General features: G+C 43.7%; 1 protein-coding gene across 3 annotated transcripts in view; it reads left to right on the top strand.

Annotated features, from left to right (window-relative positions):
• PHACTR3 (phosphatase and actin regulator 3) overlaps window positions 1–17855 on the top strand; it is a 98190-nt gene that overhangs the window by 15118 nt on the left and 65217 nt on the right. For 2 of the 3 annotated variants that reach the window (XM_018574823.1, XM_018574830.1), the window contains exons 2-6: window positions 6566–6727; window positions 7482–7559; window positions 13994–14161; window positions 15194–15382; window positions 16053–16317. In XM_018574823.1, coding sequence (XP_018430325.1) covers window positions 6566–6727; window positions 7482–7559; window positions 13994–14161; window positions 15194–15382; window positions 16053–16317 — 862 coding nt within the window. Of the gene's footprint in view, window positions 1–1126; window positions 1289–6565; window positions 6728–7481; window positions 7560–13993; window positions 14162–15193; window positions 15383–16052; window positions 16318–17855 lie in introns of those variants that run through there. The other variant, XM_018574838.1, reaches the window with a different exon arrangement.

The raw sequence follows: 17855 nt of genomic DNA, 5'->3' as shown, positions 1-17855 counted from the left end.
GGGAGGGATGGGGGAAAGAGAGAGAAAGATAATGAGAAAAAGAGAGAGGGAGGGAGAAAGAGAGAGACCAAAGATTTGAATCCAGCACCTCATTTTCGCTTGTTTAGGTTTTTATGGCAGGCGGTGTTCCCAATGACAAGACTCACCCTAACTTCTTCCAGTGACATGGTGTCAGGAGGACAGGAAGTGATGGGGCATCTCCCGGATTGGGACAGCAAAAGCACATTTATTTAGTAAAAGGGTTGGGAGATCCGGTTTTTTAATTGCTTTATGTGTCTTCCTGTCCTAGTAAAACCAGCACCCTCTCATTTCTTGTCACTGCACAGGAAGTTAGGGGGAAAAAACAATAAAAACTTGACAGAAGTTCTGCCTCTTACTTACAGAGAACTAGAAAAAAGATTTGGCTGGAGTTGATCTATAATATTAATGCAATACATGGAATGTAATAATAAAGTAGAGAAGACATGTCACAGAGAGACATGCAAAGAGAAGCATTGAGCTTCTTTATGATCAGATTACATGCAGCCTGTTCATTCTGTATCCATCTCTCTTTTAGTGCACTTCAGCAAACTGCAGCTCTTGCAGTGTAGAAAAGCCAATGAAAAAAGATTTTCCAAATATTTCCTATTTACTCCTCGTAATATGTTTACATTGATCCTTAGGTAAAATCGCTTAAGATGCCATGTTTAGTCTTCCACAACCTCCCTTTAACTATAACCTATTAGTGGACCTTTACGGCTGGCAGCTATGGTAATCTATTCGGGATTTTATGACTGAGGTACCATGATTATTACCGGAAGGTGTTCAGATCACATGCGAGTGGTCTGTCCAATGCTGGCAGTGCTGGCGATGAAAAGGACTGTCATTGTGGGGAGCAGGTCATTGAGGATGCGGGGCAGGGGATGCGCTGCAGGGGTTCCTTGGCTCCTGATCATTATGGAGAGAGGGGGATGAATCATCCCTGGAGACACATTCTCAGATTAAGCATCACTAGGCGTTATTTTGGCTGCATTCTCCTCCACATTGGATTCTGCAGCACCGAGCTGACAGCTACGCGAAATAAATGGTCCTGCAAGATGGAACGAGCGCTGCAACCGGCCGAACCTTAGCGAGAGGCAGCGAGCTGCAGGAGGGTGTAGAGCTCCGTCCTCTCCTCCTTCCCAGGGATGCCCGGATCACTCACTGAACTGATTGCTTGGCAGCTGTCACAAGGACGACATGGGGCTTTCCTGATCATGCCTCTGGGGTTGCCCGAGTCCGGCTTGTGCCATCCCGGAGAGCTGTGAAGGTTAGTTCTGCATTAACGCAGTGCACATGTTGTGTGTGCGGGCTGTCGGATCACATTGAGGCCAGATGATTCTTGCCTGGGTCGGGGCTGGCAGCACAAATGATATGATCTGCCCAAGGTCAGAGGAGCAGAGATAGCACGTCTCCTGTGACTTCACTCTACATCTGGGATGTTGGCTTACCTACTGTGTGATGGATCGGATTGTGCACTCAACATAGCTTCAGAAAACTGCAAAAACTGCATTTTATTACATTGGTTATTATTGGTATTCTCTAACCATTGCCTTCATTATTTTCATTATGCTGCAGTACAAGGGTCTTTTCTTTCTTTCTTTCTTTCTTTCTTTCTTTCTTTCTTTCTTTCTTTCTTTCTTTCTTTCTCTCTCTCTCTATTTATTTATTTCTTTCTTTCTTTCTTTCTCTTTCTCTCTCTCTTGCTCTTTCTTCATTCTTCCTCCCTTCCTTGCTCATTCTTCCTCGATTTCTCTCTCTCTCATTATCTCTCTCTCTCTCTCTCTCACTCCCCCTCTTTCTCTCTCTCTCTCCCTCCCTCTCTCTCTCTCTCTCATTCTCCCTCTCTCTCTCTCACTCCCCCTCTTTCTCTCGCTATTTCTTCCTTCTTTCTCCCCCTATTTCTCTCTCACTCTCTTATACAGTCATTTGTTCTCTCTTCATAGAGTGTTGTACTATGATATTTATGAGTAATGGGAAAATGGAGACTTCATTGTACTTTTTATTGGTTGAGTATAACATATGCAAAGGGAAACCTTAGTGAAAGAAATACAATGTCTGCCCTTTTTTTATTCCTTCTGAAAATGCTAGCTGCCAGCTCTTCAACTTTACTCTTTTCTAAATTACTGTCCTAGAACAAGCATGTAGTGTAAATTCAGAAGTGCAAATCTCTGTACGTATTGTGTGTGAGTTACTGAAAATATTGAAACCTTTAGATACATATCATAGTGAAGTAACTTGCATTTTAAAACCAGTGCTATGCCTGTTTATATGTATCTTATAATATAGAGATCAGAGCTGTGCTTCCTATACTATACGTATGTTAAAATATGGAGATCAGAGCTATGCTTCCTATACTATACGTATGTTATCATATGAGGCTAAGAGCTGTGCTTCCTGTTTTATATGTACCTTATAATATGGAGATCAGAACTGTGTATACCATCCTATACGCATCTTATCATCTGGAGATCAGAGCTGTGCTTCCTGTACTATATGTTACCATATAAGGATCAGAGCTGTGCTTCCTGTTTTATATGTACCTTATAATATGGAGATCAGAGCTGTGCATCTAGTCCTATACACATTTTATAATCTGGAGATCAGAGCTGTGCTTTCTGTACTATACGTTATCATACAAGGATCAGATCTGTGCATCCGGCACTATGTCAACTCTGTAATAAAAAAATTAACGTTGTGCTTCCTGTTCTATATGTATTTTAAAATATGGAGATCAGAGCTGTGTTTCCTGTTCTATACATATCCTATTATATGAGGATTAGAGCTGCGCTTCCTGTACTATATCTACAGTATAATATAAGCATTAGCGTTGTTCTTCCAGTTCTATACGTATCTTATATACAGATCAGAGCTGTGCTTCCTGTACTATATCTACTGTATAATATAAATATTAGCATTGTTCTTCCTGTTCTATATGTATCTTATATAAAGAGCAGAGCTGTGCTTCCTGTTCTATATGCAGCTTATGTAAAGAGCAGAGCTGTGCTTCCTGTTCTATATGCATCTACTAATATGAAGGTCAGAAATGTGCTTTCTGTGTGTCTAATATAATGGTCACAGCTGTGTTGCTGATATTTTAGTTTTTTATGCCTTACGTGTGCAGTTTTGTGTATACAATGCCTCTGGTTGTGGTGTTATGTAGTGAGAGCTTGGTATGCAAAAGGATCTTCAATTTTACCTTGACAAAGTGCTTCTTTCCTGAGGTTGCTGTGAATTGCATTGTGATCTGTGAAGTGGAGTTCTCTTATGCTTTCTGCAGCCATTACTGTGCACATTTCATGCTTATTACATTAGATAGTTTTATTCTATGTCATTATGTAAAATGTGAACCAATTCTGGGAGGCAGAAGGAAATGCTGTATGTTAGGTGGCCACACCTCTAACTGTTAGGCACAGATGACAGCGATAACAGCCATTAATCAAGGCTTTTAAATACCTGTGCCAACACATCAAAATGCATGTAGCAAAGGAAAGAAAATGCATGTTGATGCATAACAAGGCACCTGCTTAATGCTAAAAAAAGAAATGAAAAAAATGCATTTCCTAGATCTAAATGGGCCCTTTAATGATTTCAGCAGCTACTCATTTTATCTTACTTTTCTGTTAGATCAAAGTTCCTCTTTAAAGCAAGCCAGTGCTTTGCCCATTGCCCAGCAACATATTCAACTCTAGTTTCTGCCTTGCAATATGGTAACTGAGCCGGGATCTCTAAACTGTGAAGGGTAGTGGTGGGGAGGAGGCCATAGGACTCCCCAGTTGTTTCATTCACTTCCAGTGAGGCTGCACAGTCTATGCAGACACCAGAGCCCTGGAGATTGACCGTCTACATACATAATAGATAACTGTGTTAGTTGCGTTCAGGCCTGATTTATTATTAATGCGACGGCCGTGCCTTGTTTAAAATCTGCTGATTTTTATTTCCAACCTCAGTTTATGACAAATGAGCATGTTATTATGGAGAAGCGATCCGGCCTTTTAACAATGGCTGGCGGTTTTTCCGAAATCGATGACCGGTTCTGACACATAAAATATGGGATGGTGTCAAGGCCGCTAACTTGTTAACCCTTCGGATGGCTGCAAAGGGCTCAGCAGACCTGCTTTTTCTTAGATTTTCCCTGTATGCAAGAAGAGGCTAGAGAGGGGGAGCAGTCGTCTCCCCACCTTTGTTCTTTGGTAGATAGCATCCCATCTACAGGCAGTTTATCTTCATGGCAGGGCCATATTCATAGGTTATGCTGCCTTGGTGTATTTGCATGGTAAGACTCTTCCCTAAAGGCTCCATCCCCTTTCCCAGCTTAATATTACAGTTAAGCATAATTGAGGGAAATTCATACTAAGAGGGATGTAGAATCTTACATTGCTTACCTCCTTTTGTACATAGAGTAGAATTCAGAACTCCTGATCTCTGCATACATTTTCCTTGTTGTGACTAGGGATGATCTCGGGTTTCTTCTGAAATTCCTGGAAGGAAGCTGTCAGTGCCCTCCTAATCAGCTGCGGTCGGGCATTCCCTACCCCGCAGCTGCTCATAAACTAAAGGGTGGAATGCTGATGACATCATTGACCCTATATGGCCCACATGGCTATATTAGGTCAAAGTCATTTTGAAGGAACTTCCTGTAATAAAGACTGGTCACTGCTGCTCTCTCTTTGTGCAGGTTGACTGGTCTTGTCTTTGCCCCCTTCTTTAGTTTTCTGCCTGCTGGGCCCCTCCCACTGCTCTGCTTTCTGCACAGGTTATGTACAATACGGTGATGATAGCATAGGGTAATATCTGGGTTTTCTGGCATGGAGTTAAATCTGGGTTTTCATGGCATTCGGTGCTCACAAAGTAGATATATCCTTTGTGCCTATAAATGAGGAATATATTTAAATGAACGTTTTTGTGCACAGAGCACTTTTAATTGGTGTCTTTGCACAAAGAGTCCCTATACAAAAATATTGCTGCTAGAGGTCCCCCAACCCAGGCATGTCGAACTGGTCGGGGTTCTTTTGGCCAGTTGCGGGTATCCTGCACCTTCTTAGTGGCTTTCAGTGGTCTAAGTACAGCGAGGCCCCCGATGTTCTCCAGTTGCTTAAAGCTACACTTACTTACATCATTTTGCAGCTCAATACTTAAGGATTTTTTTTACAAATTTGTAACTATGTGCAAAATAAAAATGCCATATATGAATAGGTCCATCGCTAGCACTAACACAGCTGTTTTTGTTTTTCTGACTCCCCGTTTTTAACGTAGATTTATTACCTGTTGATCCTGCCAGTAACTCAGAAGAAGCTCAAAGTTAAGCTGGCCCTACAACTATAGATTATCTGCAGATTTTCTATGGTCAGATGGAAAAAGTGCAACAGATTCCTTCATCTACCCTAAACTGTAAGTATGGAGGAATCTCCCACTGGGCCAAGCTTCAGTATTTTGCAAGTCGGCCCCGCTGGCTCTCAAAATACCTGAACAATGCCTGCATCCAATCAGATTGTTCAGGCATTTTGAGAGCCAGCGGGACCGACTAGCAATATACTGAAGCTTGGCCCAGCGGGAGATTCCTCCTTCCCAGTGGCGTAACCAGAGTTATTGGCGCCCGGGGCAGAAAATTTTTTTTTTCGCCACCCCATATTATATAAACATCCACTAGAACTGTACCCCCCACCCCCACACATATATATCAGCTAAGGAACTACAAGTCCAAGCATGCCATAATTGTCCCTGTGCACCCCCCCCTCACACACACATATCACCCAGGGAACGGCAATATCTGTTGTTGTAGTACAGGGGCAATGAGGGCATGCTGGGACTTGTAGTTCCCTAGCTGATATCTTATGAAGCTGTATTCCACCTGAAAGTACTACAATGCCATTATAGAACTAAGAATAGAACATAAAATAAAACTTTTTTTTTTTTCTAATACTCACCTGATTCCTGGATCCAACAAGCGCAGCCTCCCATCTCCCACGCTGTTAGAATCTGCATACAGCATGTGCTGGTTACTACTTAAACTGGCGCGCCCAGTGTGCAGCTTCTGCATAGCGGGGAAGGCGGCTGCGCATTTTGCATCACTCCCGTTACGCTACTATCCTCGGAAGAGCGAGTGGCCGCCCGATGACAGCCGGGTGATCGTGTCAGAGAGAGGGAGCCATGGCTTCGTTTAGCGGGGTCGTGACGGCGCCCCCCCCTCAGTCCTGCGCCCGGGGCAAGTGCCACCCCTTGCCCCCCCGGTTGTTACGCCACTGCTCCATCCACACAGTTCAGCGTAGATGGAGGAATCTGTTGCACTTTTTTCCATCTGACCATAGAAAATCTGCAGGTAATCTATAGGTGTATGGCCAGCTTAACTCTTAGAATGAATTAAAGGCAGATCAAGGCAACAAGAAGCACATGAAAAAATACTATATCTTACCATGTAGCCCCAAGCTTAATCAGTAGGCTCAGTTACTTCTGGCTGGGTCTGGTTGGCCCTTATTGCAGTGTTAGGTTTAGTGAATAGATGCACTAGGTGAGCAACATTGTAATTATTTTCCATCTTGTCACACAGAGGAAATGGCTCAGTCCCCGGCACTGCGGACAGAATATCTGGTGTCAGGCATGCGGACTCCCCCTGCCCGGAGGAACAGCAAGCTGGCCACGCTGGGACGGATCTTTAAACCGTGGAAATGGAGGAAAAAGAAAGGCGACAAGCTCAAACATTCACCTGCAGGTGGGAGCAACTATCTATCTATCTATCTATCTATCTATCTATCTATCTATCTATCTATCTATCTATCTATCTATCTATCTATCAATCTATCTATCATGTGTTTGAAGGAAGAGTTTCCTATAGAAACTATTTAAATTCTTTGTTCCAAACAATAAGGGAATAAGAAGAATCTGGTTACTATGGGCAATCTGGCTTTTCCAACATGTTCAGTATCTCTCTGGTACTGTCACCACTCCAATCCTTTGTTCTCATTGTCCAGTATTCCTCCTAGCACTACCAACACAAACCCTTATTCTTATTATTATTATACAGGATTTATATAGCACCAACAGTTTGCACAGCGCTTTACAATGTAAGGAAGACATTACAGTTACAATACACATCAAGACAAGATAGTAAGGAGGGCCCTGCCTGTGAGTCAAATGCATTGACTTTTATCTACTGATTATTTATCAAGATTGGATTGGAATTACTTGTCTTTGCTCTTGTCCTTCATGCATTATTTACTTTCATACTGTATATGCAGTATATTATTGATCTTCGGGAGCTGTACGGGCTATTGTGAATAGCCCGTACAGCACCCCCTCGGTTCTCCTGAACCGAAGGGGTTCTGGTGCCGAAGCTAGCCGAAGGATCGGCCGAAGCTACGGCCAGATCCTTCGGCAGCTTTGTGAATAGACCCCATAGTGTTCCATACACGGTGCATTTGAAAATACAGACAAATCTTTTATCAATGAATCGTTTCCATTCCCAGGTCTGGAGAAGAAGAGCGGCACCAAGCAGAACCGTGATGAGATCATTAGGAAGGGACTGATAGAGATCGTAGATAAAGGTATGGTGCCACCAACAGCGCTTCAGCTACTCAGCAACAACACAAACTGTTTGCAGATCTACAAAACAACCTTTTCGTTGAGCAATGGATTCCTTCAAAAGTAATTTGATTATATTGCAGTACAGCTGGTGTGATTACGGAAAATCTGTTTTTACATTGTCTTGCCATACATCAGCTGAGAGCTGAAATCTGGCCTGCAGTAGGTGTGCCACCAAGGAGCTTATAGTCTGACATCTGTATTAACGGCACACTGTATATGCAAACATCTCATTCAGCCTTTCTCAACTAGGGTTTCACCACAGGAGGCTAGGGGATTCCTTGTGCAATGACCAGTTTCTACCTTTAAGATAAGTAACCACTGTCACCAATGATCTTTTTAGCTGTCTGTAAGAGGACATGTTTCCCAATGATCACAAATGCAAGGAGCATTTTACCCATGCTATGATCTGTAGATAGAGTAATTATTAAGGAGTTCCCTACTATACAGAGCTGAGGAGCATAGGAAATAAATACTTCTTTATTATGCTTCTTGGCTTCTTGGACATTCACAGAGTTGCTTATACATACCCCCCCCCCTCCCCCCCCTGGTGGGAGTTGATCCTAGGGCCCCAGCACTACAGTGCCATGGTGCCAACCAGTGAAAAACTATAATCATTGTTATTGTTACATTTTGATAAGCTCTAAATGTTATCTAAAAACTGAACTTAAGGTTTAACAGTGAAAAACACAGATGAAATACATATACAGTATGGGAGCTGTTTTACCTGCCAAAAGATTTGTAAATTTGTCTAACCATTCCTGAGCTTTGCAAAGCTCTGCCCAACAGCAGATCCAGGTTGGTGATCTTGTGTTTTTCTCATGCTGTTAAGCATTACAACTTGGTCACCCTCCCTGCCTCCAACCTGTGTCTGGACAGTAAAGGATGGGCAGCAGAGTTATTGGGTTATCTCTCTCTTCTCCATGTTCTATGCCAGCACATGTACATGAAGAACAGCTTATTTGGCTCAGAGTACTACCCCTTTCTCTCATCCAGTTCTGTTGTATAGTTGAGGCTGGTATGAAGACAGATTCAGGTTCTTGCATTGGGTGCCTTTGAAAATAAATGATATACTTCTTTTTAGTTCATGCACAGCTCTTTTAAACGGTGCTTTTTATATCTGTCAGGGATTCAGCTTTAAAGAAAACCATTGCCTCTGTTGACCTCTCCTTCTGAAAGTGCTAATTGCCTGGCTGTCATGCTGTTCTTGTGGCTTCGATACTGAGCCACTGATCAAGAATGAATATGCAGTCAGGAGATGTGACCTCACTAATCTGCATGTTTGTTTCAGGTTGGTGACTCAAGTATTGAAGCCAGAGACAACTAGGCAGCTAGTTTTGCAGGTCAGCAATGGCAGGCCTGGCCTTCCCCTTTGTACGGATTTATAAATCCAAGAATGATATAATACATAGTAATTTAATATAATATGCTAAAAACAGGGATTTTCTGACCAAAGGGTATGTTCTGCATGAGGCTTTTTTTCCCAGGGCAGGATGTGAAATTACCAAAGCTGGCCCTGGCAACTGGGGCGATGCTGGAAGCCATAGTTTTCTATGATAGATTTAGTCAGAGAGACCCTTTAATTTGCTTTCTCCATAACGTGCTGAACACGGAGGCCTTTGTGACTCTGTGCTCCCCTCTGTAAGCATGTAAACACAATGCCGACTGTGTTCAATTAGGAGGAATCCTGCGAAGCTTACTGGGCTGTGCAGTCACGCTGCTCCAATTATTTGCTGCTGTTCTCTTGCTGAATCACAAGGATATTACGTGGGAGCTTTTAACATGCAGTTTTGTATTTCCGCCTACATGCAGCTCACTGATATGCCAGTTTAGCTACCCTGTCATTTCATGGCTCCGTTCTTGGCTACGAAGTACATTCCAGCTTCCAAGATATTTTGGATTATACATGGCTTCCCCTCCTTAAAGGGAACATATCCAAACACCTATAGATTTCCTCATCCACGCCAAACAGCAATGATGAAGGAGTCTCCCCTGACAGCTATTGTATTCAACTACTAGTAGGACTTGCGACTGTCAGAATACCTGAACAGTCACTGCATCTGATTGGATTCAGTTGCTGTTCGGCTGACAATTTTCAACCCAGCTCCTTTGACAAAAGTTAAGGGAATCGGCTGAAATTCAAGTAGTGTATGGTCAGCTTCAACGGTATGTAAAGGCCATTTTTTTTATATAGAGTTGGGAAGGTTGAGACCACAAGGGGGCGTCACAAGGGGGGTGCGGCTGTCCCCTCCTCTCTCTGCCGGCGTCCATCACCAAGATGGCCGCTGGCAAGTAAGTGGGGTACAGCGTGTGACGCCATCACGCGCATGCGCTATGATCTCACATGCGCACACGATTACGTAACTGCGGGGTGTCACCCGGTACCCGCACCGGGTGTCACCCCATCTCAGGACGCCTCTGGTTGAGGCCTCCAACTGTGGTGCAACTACAAATCCCATTAAGCATTGCAAGACACTGACGGCCACAGGCATGACTCCCAGAAGCAGGTATTAGATTTGTAGTTTCACCACAGCTGGAGGGCCTGACTTTGCTTACCCCAGGTTTTTTTATTGCTGTCTTTATCATCTCTGTTTGTCATGGTGACCATTGTTATTAAGACAGGAAATTAGTGGAAATGTAACATTTTACAGTGGACACTAAATAAAAAATTGAGGAAGAATCGTCCAACGGGAACACCTGTTCCTGTTCCAACTCTGTAAGATGGGAATTCCGTTTACTTTGGAGTGATTTCACTTCATTTCCTGTTGCGTCTCCAGGACAGGAAGTTAGGGGAAATCTCCCCAGCATGATACATGCAGCAAAAAATAACCCGACTGGGGTTTCAAAGCTGCACTCTGGTTAAAAAAAGTGTTTCCACATTTGTTGTGTATAAATAAAGTACCCCTAGTGACGTGCGTCCCATTGGTATCCCATTGGTGTATGGCTGCTGTGTTAGGTGAAAACTCTAACTTTCATCAACCCAACACCACGGTAAGTTCTGAACTTCTGGCACTGAAACTCCACCTCCCCCATTCAGAAAAGGTCTTGAACACTTTTTAGTGCATGCAAGACGTTCTTTGAATGGAGTATGGGTGGATGAAGGTCACAATCTCCCCTCGTCTAATCTCCTGACATGCATTGTATTCTGTGAAAAGAGTACTATACGATGTCTGAAGGTGGAGTGGAAGCGACCCACCGTCCTTCACTGTATGCATTGTACTAGAGCCAGGATTGTAAGTTTCAGTGCCGGAAAATCGACGTTTACCACGATATCTGGATGAATTAAAGTTAGGATTTTTACCTAACACAGCAGCCATCCACCAATGGGGCTCACATCACCAGGGGGCAATTCATTTTTACCCAGCAAATGTCAAAAATTATATATTTTACTCGAGTTCAGCTTTAATTTTTCCCTACTCTATTCAAAACGGAACAAGAAACAATTCGGTTCTACGTTTCTACGTACACTTTAAAGTTGAAGTGGACCTTTAATCAGGCGGCCATTGCTGAACTCTATCTGAAGATTGTAATTGTCAGACTGTTGCTGTCTCTGATACCTTCTGACTGGGAACACGCATGCAGATCAGATAAGACATAGTAAATCATACTTTCAAATCTGTTGTCAGCGAAAGTGTTGAAGCAAGGGGATCAGGATGACAGTTAGGGAGCTAGTAGTTTCAGAAGAAGATTTATTAATGGCAGACTTCATACCTTCTCACTTATTTTGACAACCTCCATTTTCCTCCAGCATCCCATGATGCAATACACATATGACTCAGCCGCCAGTTGCATTGTGGGATGAGTACGGGGGTCCTTTAGCTTTTGACTTGCAAAAGACAGAATTTAAATTCCATTCAGGGGCTTCCAGGTGTGCTTGTGTTATTTAAAGTAGCCCGAGCTATAATATAGTTACATACCGTGTTTCCCCGAAAATAAGACACTGTCTTATATTTTTTTTTGGCTCAAAAAAACACACTAGGTCTTATTTTCGGGGTAGGTCTTATTTTTTTTTTTAATGTACAACAATCCAAAGTTAACGCAAATCCAAATTAAATAATCCAAAATGGCAAAGTTAAGAATGGGGTGAACAGGGCAATCAGGGGTGCCGCACCTTTCCAAGAACAACTTGGTAACCAATCGCTGGCCAGAATGAGCGAAGCGCACGTTCACTATCGATTCCTCACAGGTGGAGTGCATTTGGTATCACTCCGCCTGTGACAGGAGCCGACGCTATAGAGGAGGCATCGGCTTATGCGGCTCTGCTCCCTCCGCTGTTGCCTCCTCTAGCGCTGGCTTCATTGGCACCGCTGATTCTCTCCCGCGGCTCTTCAAGTTCCCCCTTATGCCACCACCGGCCCTGGGAATGGTCACAACTAGGTCTTATTTTCGGGGTAGGTCTTATATTTTAGCAATTCCCAAAAATAGTACAAGGTCTTATTTTCGGGGTAGGTCTTATTTTGGGGGAAACAGGGTAGTATCTGAGGTTGAATAAAGACACCGTTCCATCAAGTTCAACCTTTGTGTGTATGTGTCTGACTGTGCATGTGTATGTGTGTATACGAGTCCTCTTGTGATCCTGTTTTTAGGAGTACCTGTACCCCTGTATATTGCGTTCTCACAACACATCCTTTCCTGCTGTCTTAAAGGAAACATGTCATGACAGGAACCAGGAGACTCCCATTGTGTAGCCCACCATCTGGAAATGCTGGTTCGTTGGCTGCATCATTCACCCTCAGAGGCATAACATTTTGATGGCATTTGTATCACTCCCAGCTCTGTACTCGCTAGCGGAGCCATCACACTGGTTGTTTGCTTATGCTGATTTCTTGGTGAATACTGCCCTCTTGTGGTAGATTTGTAATATTACAGTCTGTATTGATGCTTTGTGCATTTTATATGCTCATTTATACACATTTTCCTTTACTGATTTGACTGAGCGTCATCAGAAGAGGGACTTTCCATGGTGCAGATGCAATAAAACTTAATAATATAGGCTTTTCTGTGCAATAACATGTGTGTCATTGGACCTGCTTAATGCATGAAAATGCAGCAGGTACTAGTTTTAAAAAAAATGCGTCCTTTATTTGTACCACTTCCAGTTCTGTATTCACACTGAATACAGAGCCATTGAACTGGTGGCTTGCTTATGCAGATTTATTGGTGAATGCTGCCCTCTTGTGGTAGATTGTTAATAATACAGTTACTTTGTCTTTATACATTGGTAATCCATATAGTAAACTCAGTGGCAAGTTTAAAGCCTGATTGAACCTTGTCTATTTGTTACTGTAATGCAGTCACCCTTTATTTTGTGGCTTTTTCATGTACTTTGTGCTGCAGCAAGGGTGAAAATATATTTTGCTGCAGCATTCTGGATGGTCAGGCCGCTGTTTTCACACACAACACAGCAGCCTGAGTCTAAAACCTTCTGACGTGAACACCGAACACTCCAATCCCGCTTCCGGAACAGTGATGTTCATTGGAGCAGTGTGCAGGGGGCACATTGAACCTCTGGAGACCCAAAACCACATATTGTATTGTGGAGCAGTGTGCAGGATGCACATTGAGCCTCTGGAGACCCAAAACCACATACTGTATATGCAACCTGGCGGCATTGTTCAATTGTGCTTTAAAGCAGTATTAAACTCTGAAACGTTATTTTCAATAATGAATCCAGATCAAACAAATATATATTGCCCAGCAAAGTATTTCTTTACATTCTTTGCCCAAACACTTACAGTCATCATGATTCTGAACAGCCCCAACTCTCTCAGCTCGACTTCCCTGATCTTCCTGTCCAGTACAATATCACAAGGGAGAGTACTGTCTCCAGCACCGTCTATCTACTAGCTTGGAGGAGTTGGGAGCAGGGGAGTGGCTTGCCTTGCCATGCCTGTGTGTTTGTGGATACACACACAGTTTACTAGCTCACACAAGTGTGGCTACCTAGGACCATGCAATGGAATGGATAAAACTGGACATCAGGACCAGTGCTCAGGGGACCAGCTGACTCTACAGGAAGCTAAAACTTTTAAACATCAAGAAGCAGAAACCATTGTAAGAGATTTAATCAGCATTTGCTTAAAAAAACCTTTGGACCTTATCACTTTATGGTCACCACAAAAGACACAAAGGCACTCTTTGTAACTGGAGGAATGTGCCCTTTTTCATCCTTCCTTTTTCATGAACTGCAGGTTTTGGATTCTCCCGAATTATTTATTTATTTTTTGTTAACTCAATGGACACGTGTCTTTTTTTTCCACCAGACTTACCTTGTAACTATGTAAAGGTCATTTACAATTTCCATGAGTGTTCTAAAAGCAGATGAAGCTGCTCGTCTCACCTCTCTCCTATTTGTGACGGTTTGGCCCTCTCAGTTTATTGTCTATTGATTGTTTAGATCCCGATCCTAATGAGAACCCACCGGAAGATAACCTGACAGAGGACTCCAATGATCTACCGTCTCCCACAAGCCAAGCACCTTCCCCTGACGAGGCCCTTCAAGAAATCTTATCCTCAGCATATTTCAGCTCCATGGATGAGGACCAGCAAGAAGAAGAGGAAGCAGGTACTATATAGGACAGAACATTTCCAAATGTTTGGAGGATTCCCATTTTTTATTTGATTAGATGGGTGCTTTGCAAGAATTTAGGAAGATTGATAAGTGTTTTGGCCAGGTGTGTTTCACTCATTAGTGCACAGTTTTGGACTGTATGCACAGCTCTCCACAAAAGTGAACAGAACAAGAAGGAATCGATGATGTTTCCTTGTTGGAGGGGAAGGAAAGCTGCAGTAAGACAATGCAGGTAATATTATGTAAGCAGGAGTTACATTTTCTAAGGGCAGATGACATGCAGCCTGCTCATTCTTATTTTCTCTCTCTAAAGCACATTCTTCATATTCCCTTAGAACAGGGGTAAGCAAACTTTGGCCCCCCATCATGAAGCCGCCTCTGGGAGTCATGTCTTTGGCTGTCAGAGTCTTGCAATGCCTAATGGGATTTGTAGTTTAACCACAGCTAGAGGGCTGGAGGTTGTCTACTCCTGCTCTAGAAAGTTCACTGTGGGACTGCAGACATCACTTAGTTGGTGTCACCAGCCCCCTAGTGGAATGTAGGGATAGTGCAATTCAAAGAGCATAAGAATCTTACATCAGAGCCATGGTTGTCACAGCAGGAGCTGATCATATTATCATTGGTATTATTATTATTCAGGATTTATATAGCACCAACAGTTTGCACAGCGTTTTACAATAAGGAAGACATTACAGTTAAAAGTCAAGACAAGATGGTAAGGAGGGCCCAGCCAATGAGAGCTTGTCATCAGACCCATTCCAGGTCCACAGCAGAGCCCTGGTTGTCACAGCAGGAGCTGATATGGGCTATCAAGCCCATACCAGGTCCACAACAAAGCCCAGGTTGTCACAGCAGGAGCTGATATTAGTCATCAGACCCATACCAGATCCACAGCAGAGCCCTGGTTGATACAACAGGACCTGGTATGGGTCATGAGACCCATAACAAGTCCAGAGCAGAGCCCTGGTTGTCACAGCAAGACCTGACATGGTTCATCTTCTCTCATGCTTTTTTTTATCACCTTAGGTAAAGTCCAGATGACATTGGAAGAAGAGCTGAAGGACTCTGTGGAGAAGACATTACAAGCCTTAATGCTCACCGAATCTCTAGAGTCTCCACCTCCAGAGAGAAACACAACTATCCTCAACAGCCCCCCGCTACTTCAAATGCCCCAGCCTAAGGCATCCACATGGCTACACCACCAGTGTACTCCAGGTAACGAAACCTCTCACATCAAGTATATCGTTCAAAATATAGCAGAACAAAATGCAGATGTCATTCAGTGCAGCCATTCAGATTTTAGCTGTCATTCCAAAATGATAAAAGCCAACTTCAGTTGAACTCAATTGATTGTGCACTCCAACCAAACATGAAGTTTCGCTACCAGACTTATTCAGGGATTACAACTTACCGCCTTAGCCCAGAATTCACCCTTACACTGGAGAGTGAGAGGGAGGGTGCATAAATCTTGTGACAAAAATATGTCATCCCTTCTATCAACAGTAGGATATGTGTTGTGTTTGGCTTAATTTTTTTTTCATGATGTTTGCTACTCTCTGTGCCTTCCTGTCCCAGCCATACACCCTCTATTTGCTGTATTTTCTGTACAGGTGTCACAGGGGCAGGAGTCAAAATCTCACAGTAACAGAATCACAAATATAAATGACAACCTAACAGAAATTTTTATTCTTCCCCACTCTAAGGAAAACTAAAATAAAAAGTTGGCTGGAGTAACTTTTTAACATTTCATTTAATATGACATTTCATACCCCTAAGTGGAGTGTGCCTCCTGGATAGCTTCAGCCAGATTTATGCTAGAAGAGCTGTCTGTATAGCTGGGCTCCCAGAATGTAATTACCACTGTACTTGTATTGTTGCTCCCCAGGTGCAGAAATGGAAGACATTAGCTCCCCTCCAGCAAGCATCATAAAAACTCTGGCCTCCATAGGCTCCTCCCATATCTCAGGACACACCAATCTCTTCCAGCCGTCTGGCCAGAAAATCTCAGAAAACAACGGTCCAGTAATGAAGGGTCAGAACCCGACTCCGACAGGCTCTCCACTCCTGCCTGCAATGCATATGCCTTTACCTCCCAGCCGAGTCATTGAGGAACTCCACCGGGCGCTGGCCACCAAACACCGCCAAGACAGGTAAATACAGATGCAATGCAAGGCATGGATGCATGAGAATTATATTTATATTACAGCAAAGGTCCATCTGCTATTACTAAATTGGTTTTTAAAGGGGCAGGCTCTGGAATTATTATCCTGATGCCAGCTGCACTACCTATTAAGTCACTGACTTGGAACAAGCATGCAGGAAAGGGGATCAGACTTTACCAGATGACCTGCATGCTCGAACCATGCAGGTCATGTGTATGTGAATGTCAGGCTGGAGCTTGCACTGTTCAACAGCAAGTCGGCAATGGCAGCTCTCCTAATTCTATTTTCAGTTTTAAAAAACTGGATATTGCAGTCATGTAACATACATTTCTGCAAGTGACTATATGGTGGAGGGTTTATTTAAAGGCGCAGTCCAACCAAAACAGATATTTTAGTGTTGGGTAGGTGCTGGAGAGTAAAACCTGACAGTTCATCATACTGTATCTCTTGGGGACTCTATTGATAAGACATCTGCGCTGAGTTCCCGGGTCGGCACACCTACTGTACCCATCATAAAGGGCTCCTACTCTTCCTGCTGGATTTTTATTTATGTTATATTATGGAGAATGTAACAGGAGGAGCTGAAAAAAGGGTGGGCAGGGACACCCAAAACTCTTAGGTGGACAGGAGCAGTATTATGGCAGGGTGAATCTGGCTGTTGGAGAATCAAAAATATATAGGAAGCGAGGGGCAGTCGTAGCCCACCAGGCAACACTGATACCTAAAAAAAAACACTCTTGGGTGCACTGACCCTTTAAAAGGCCCTGATCCAGTCAAATTTAATACAACAGTGTTATCAAAAATGATCATTTAGTTTCCTTAAATGAATACGCATATCACATTTCAAAGTTTTGTGTTCTTCCAGCATTAGCCTCCTTTGCAGTCTTTCTGCATTCGGCAACATATCATCTCAGAGCTGCAAAGGAAGTCAGGTCTGAACAGGGATCAGATAGCTGCAGTCAGGGGCAGTGCCATAATGAGGCAGCCTGAGACGACAGCCTCAGGCGGCATCTCATTGGAAGGCGGCAGATGTTGTGGGGGGCGACAGCACAGACGACTAACAGCACCCCAGCTTGGCCGTCCACCCTTATAGCTTGGCCGTCCACCGCCTTCCACCCGGCTAACAGTTCAGCCAGCTGCTGCTTCTCGCCAAGCCGACAGCTTGGCCGGCCACCGCTCCCCCTTCTCCTGGCTGCCTCAGGCAGCGAGTAAGGTAGGGACAGCCCTGGCTACAGTTTACTGTATAATGACCGGCAGCTGTCAGTGGCTGTGGAACCCACTCAGATGGAGGCCCCATGAGGAAATATGCCCACCCAGGGCCACCAGCCTAACACATATTAATGGTATGCTTAGACCATGGGAGGTTAGGCTGGTAAGTAACCAAGAGTCTTCTGAAATTTTGGTTGTTTCAAGAAAAGCAGCTCCTATATTTATGTCTTCATGGGATGCTTTGGACCCAGCCCTCCACCAATGGATCATATACCCCCCCCCCCCCCCCCCCCACCCCCCCCCCGACGGCCGCCCCA

Source organism: Nanorana parkeri, unplaced genomic scaffold (genome assembly GCF_000935625.1).
Source record: "Nanorana parkeri isolate BGI_ZX_2015 unplaced genomic scaffold, ASM93562v1 scaffold50, whole genome shotgun sequence".
Classification (NCBI taxonomy): Eukaryota; Metazoa; Chordata; class Amphibia; order Anura; family Dicroglossidae; genus Nanorana; species Nanorana parkeri.
This window is presented reverse-complemented; position numbering and strand designations above follow the sequence as displayed.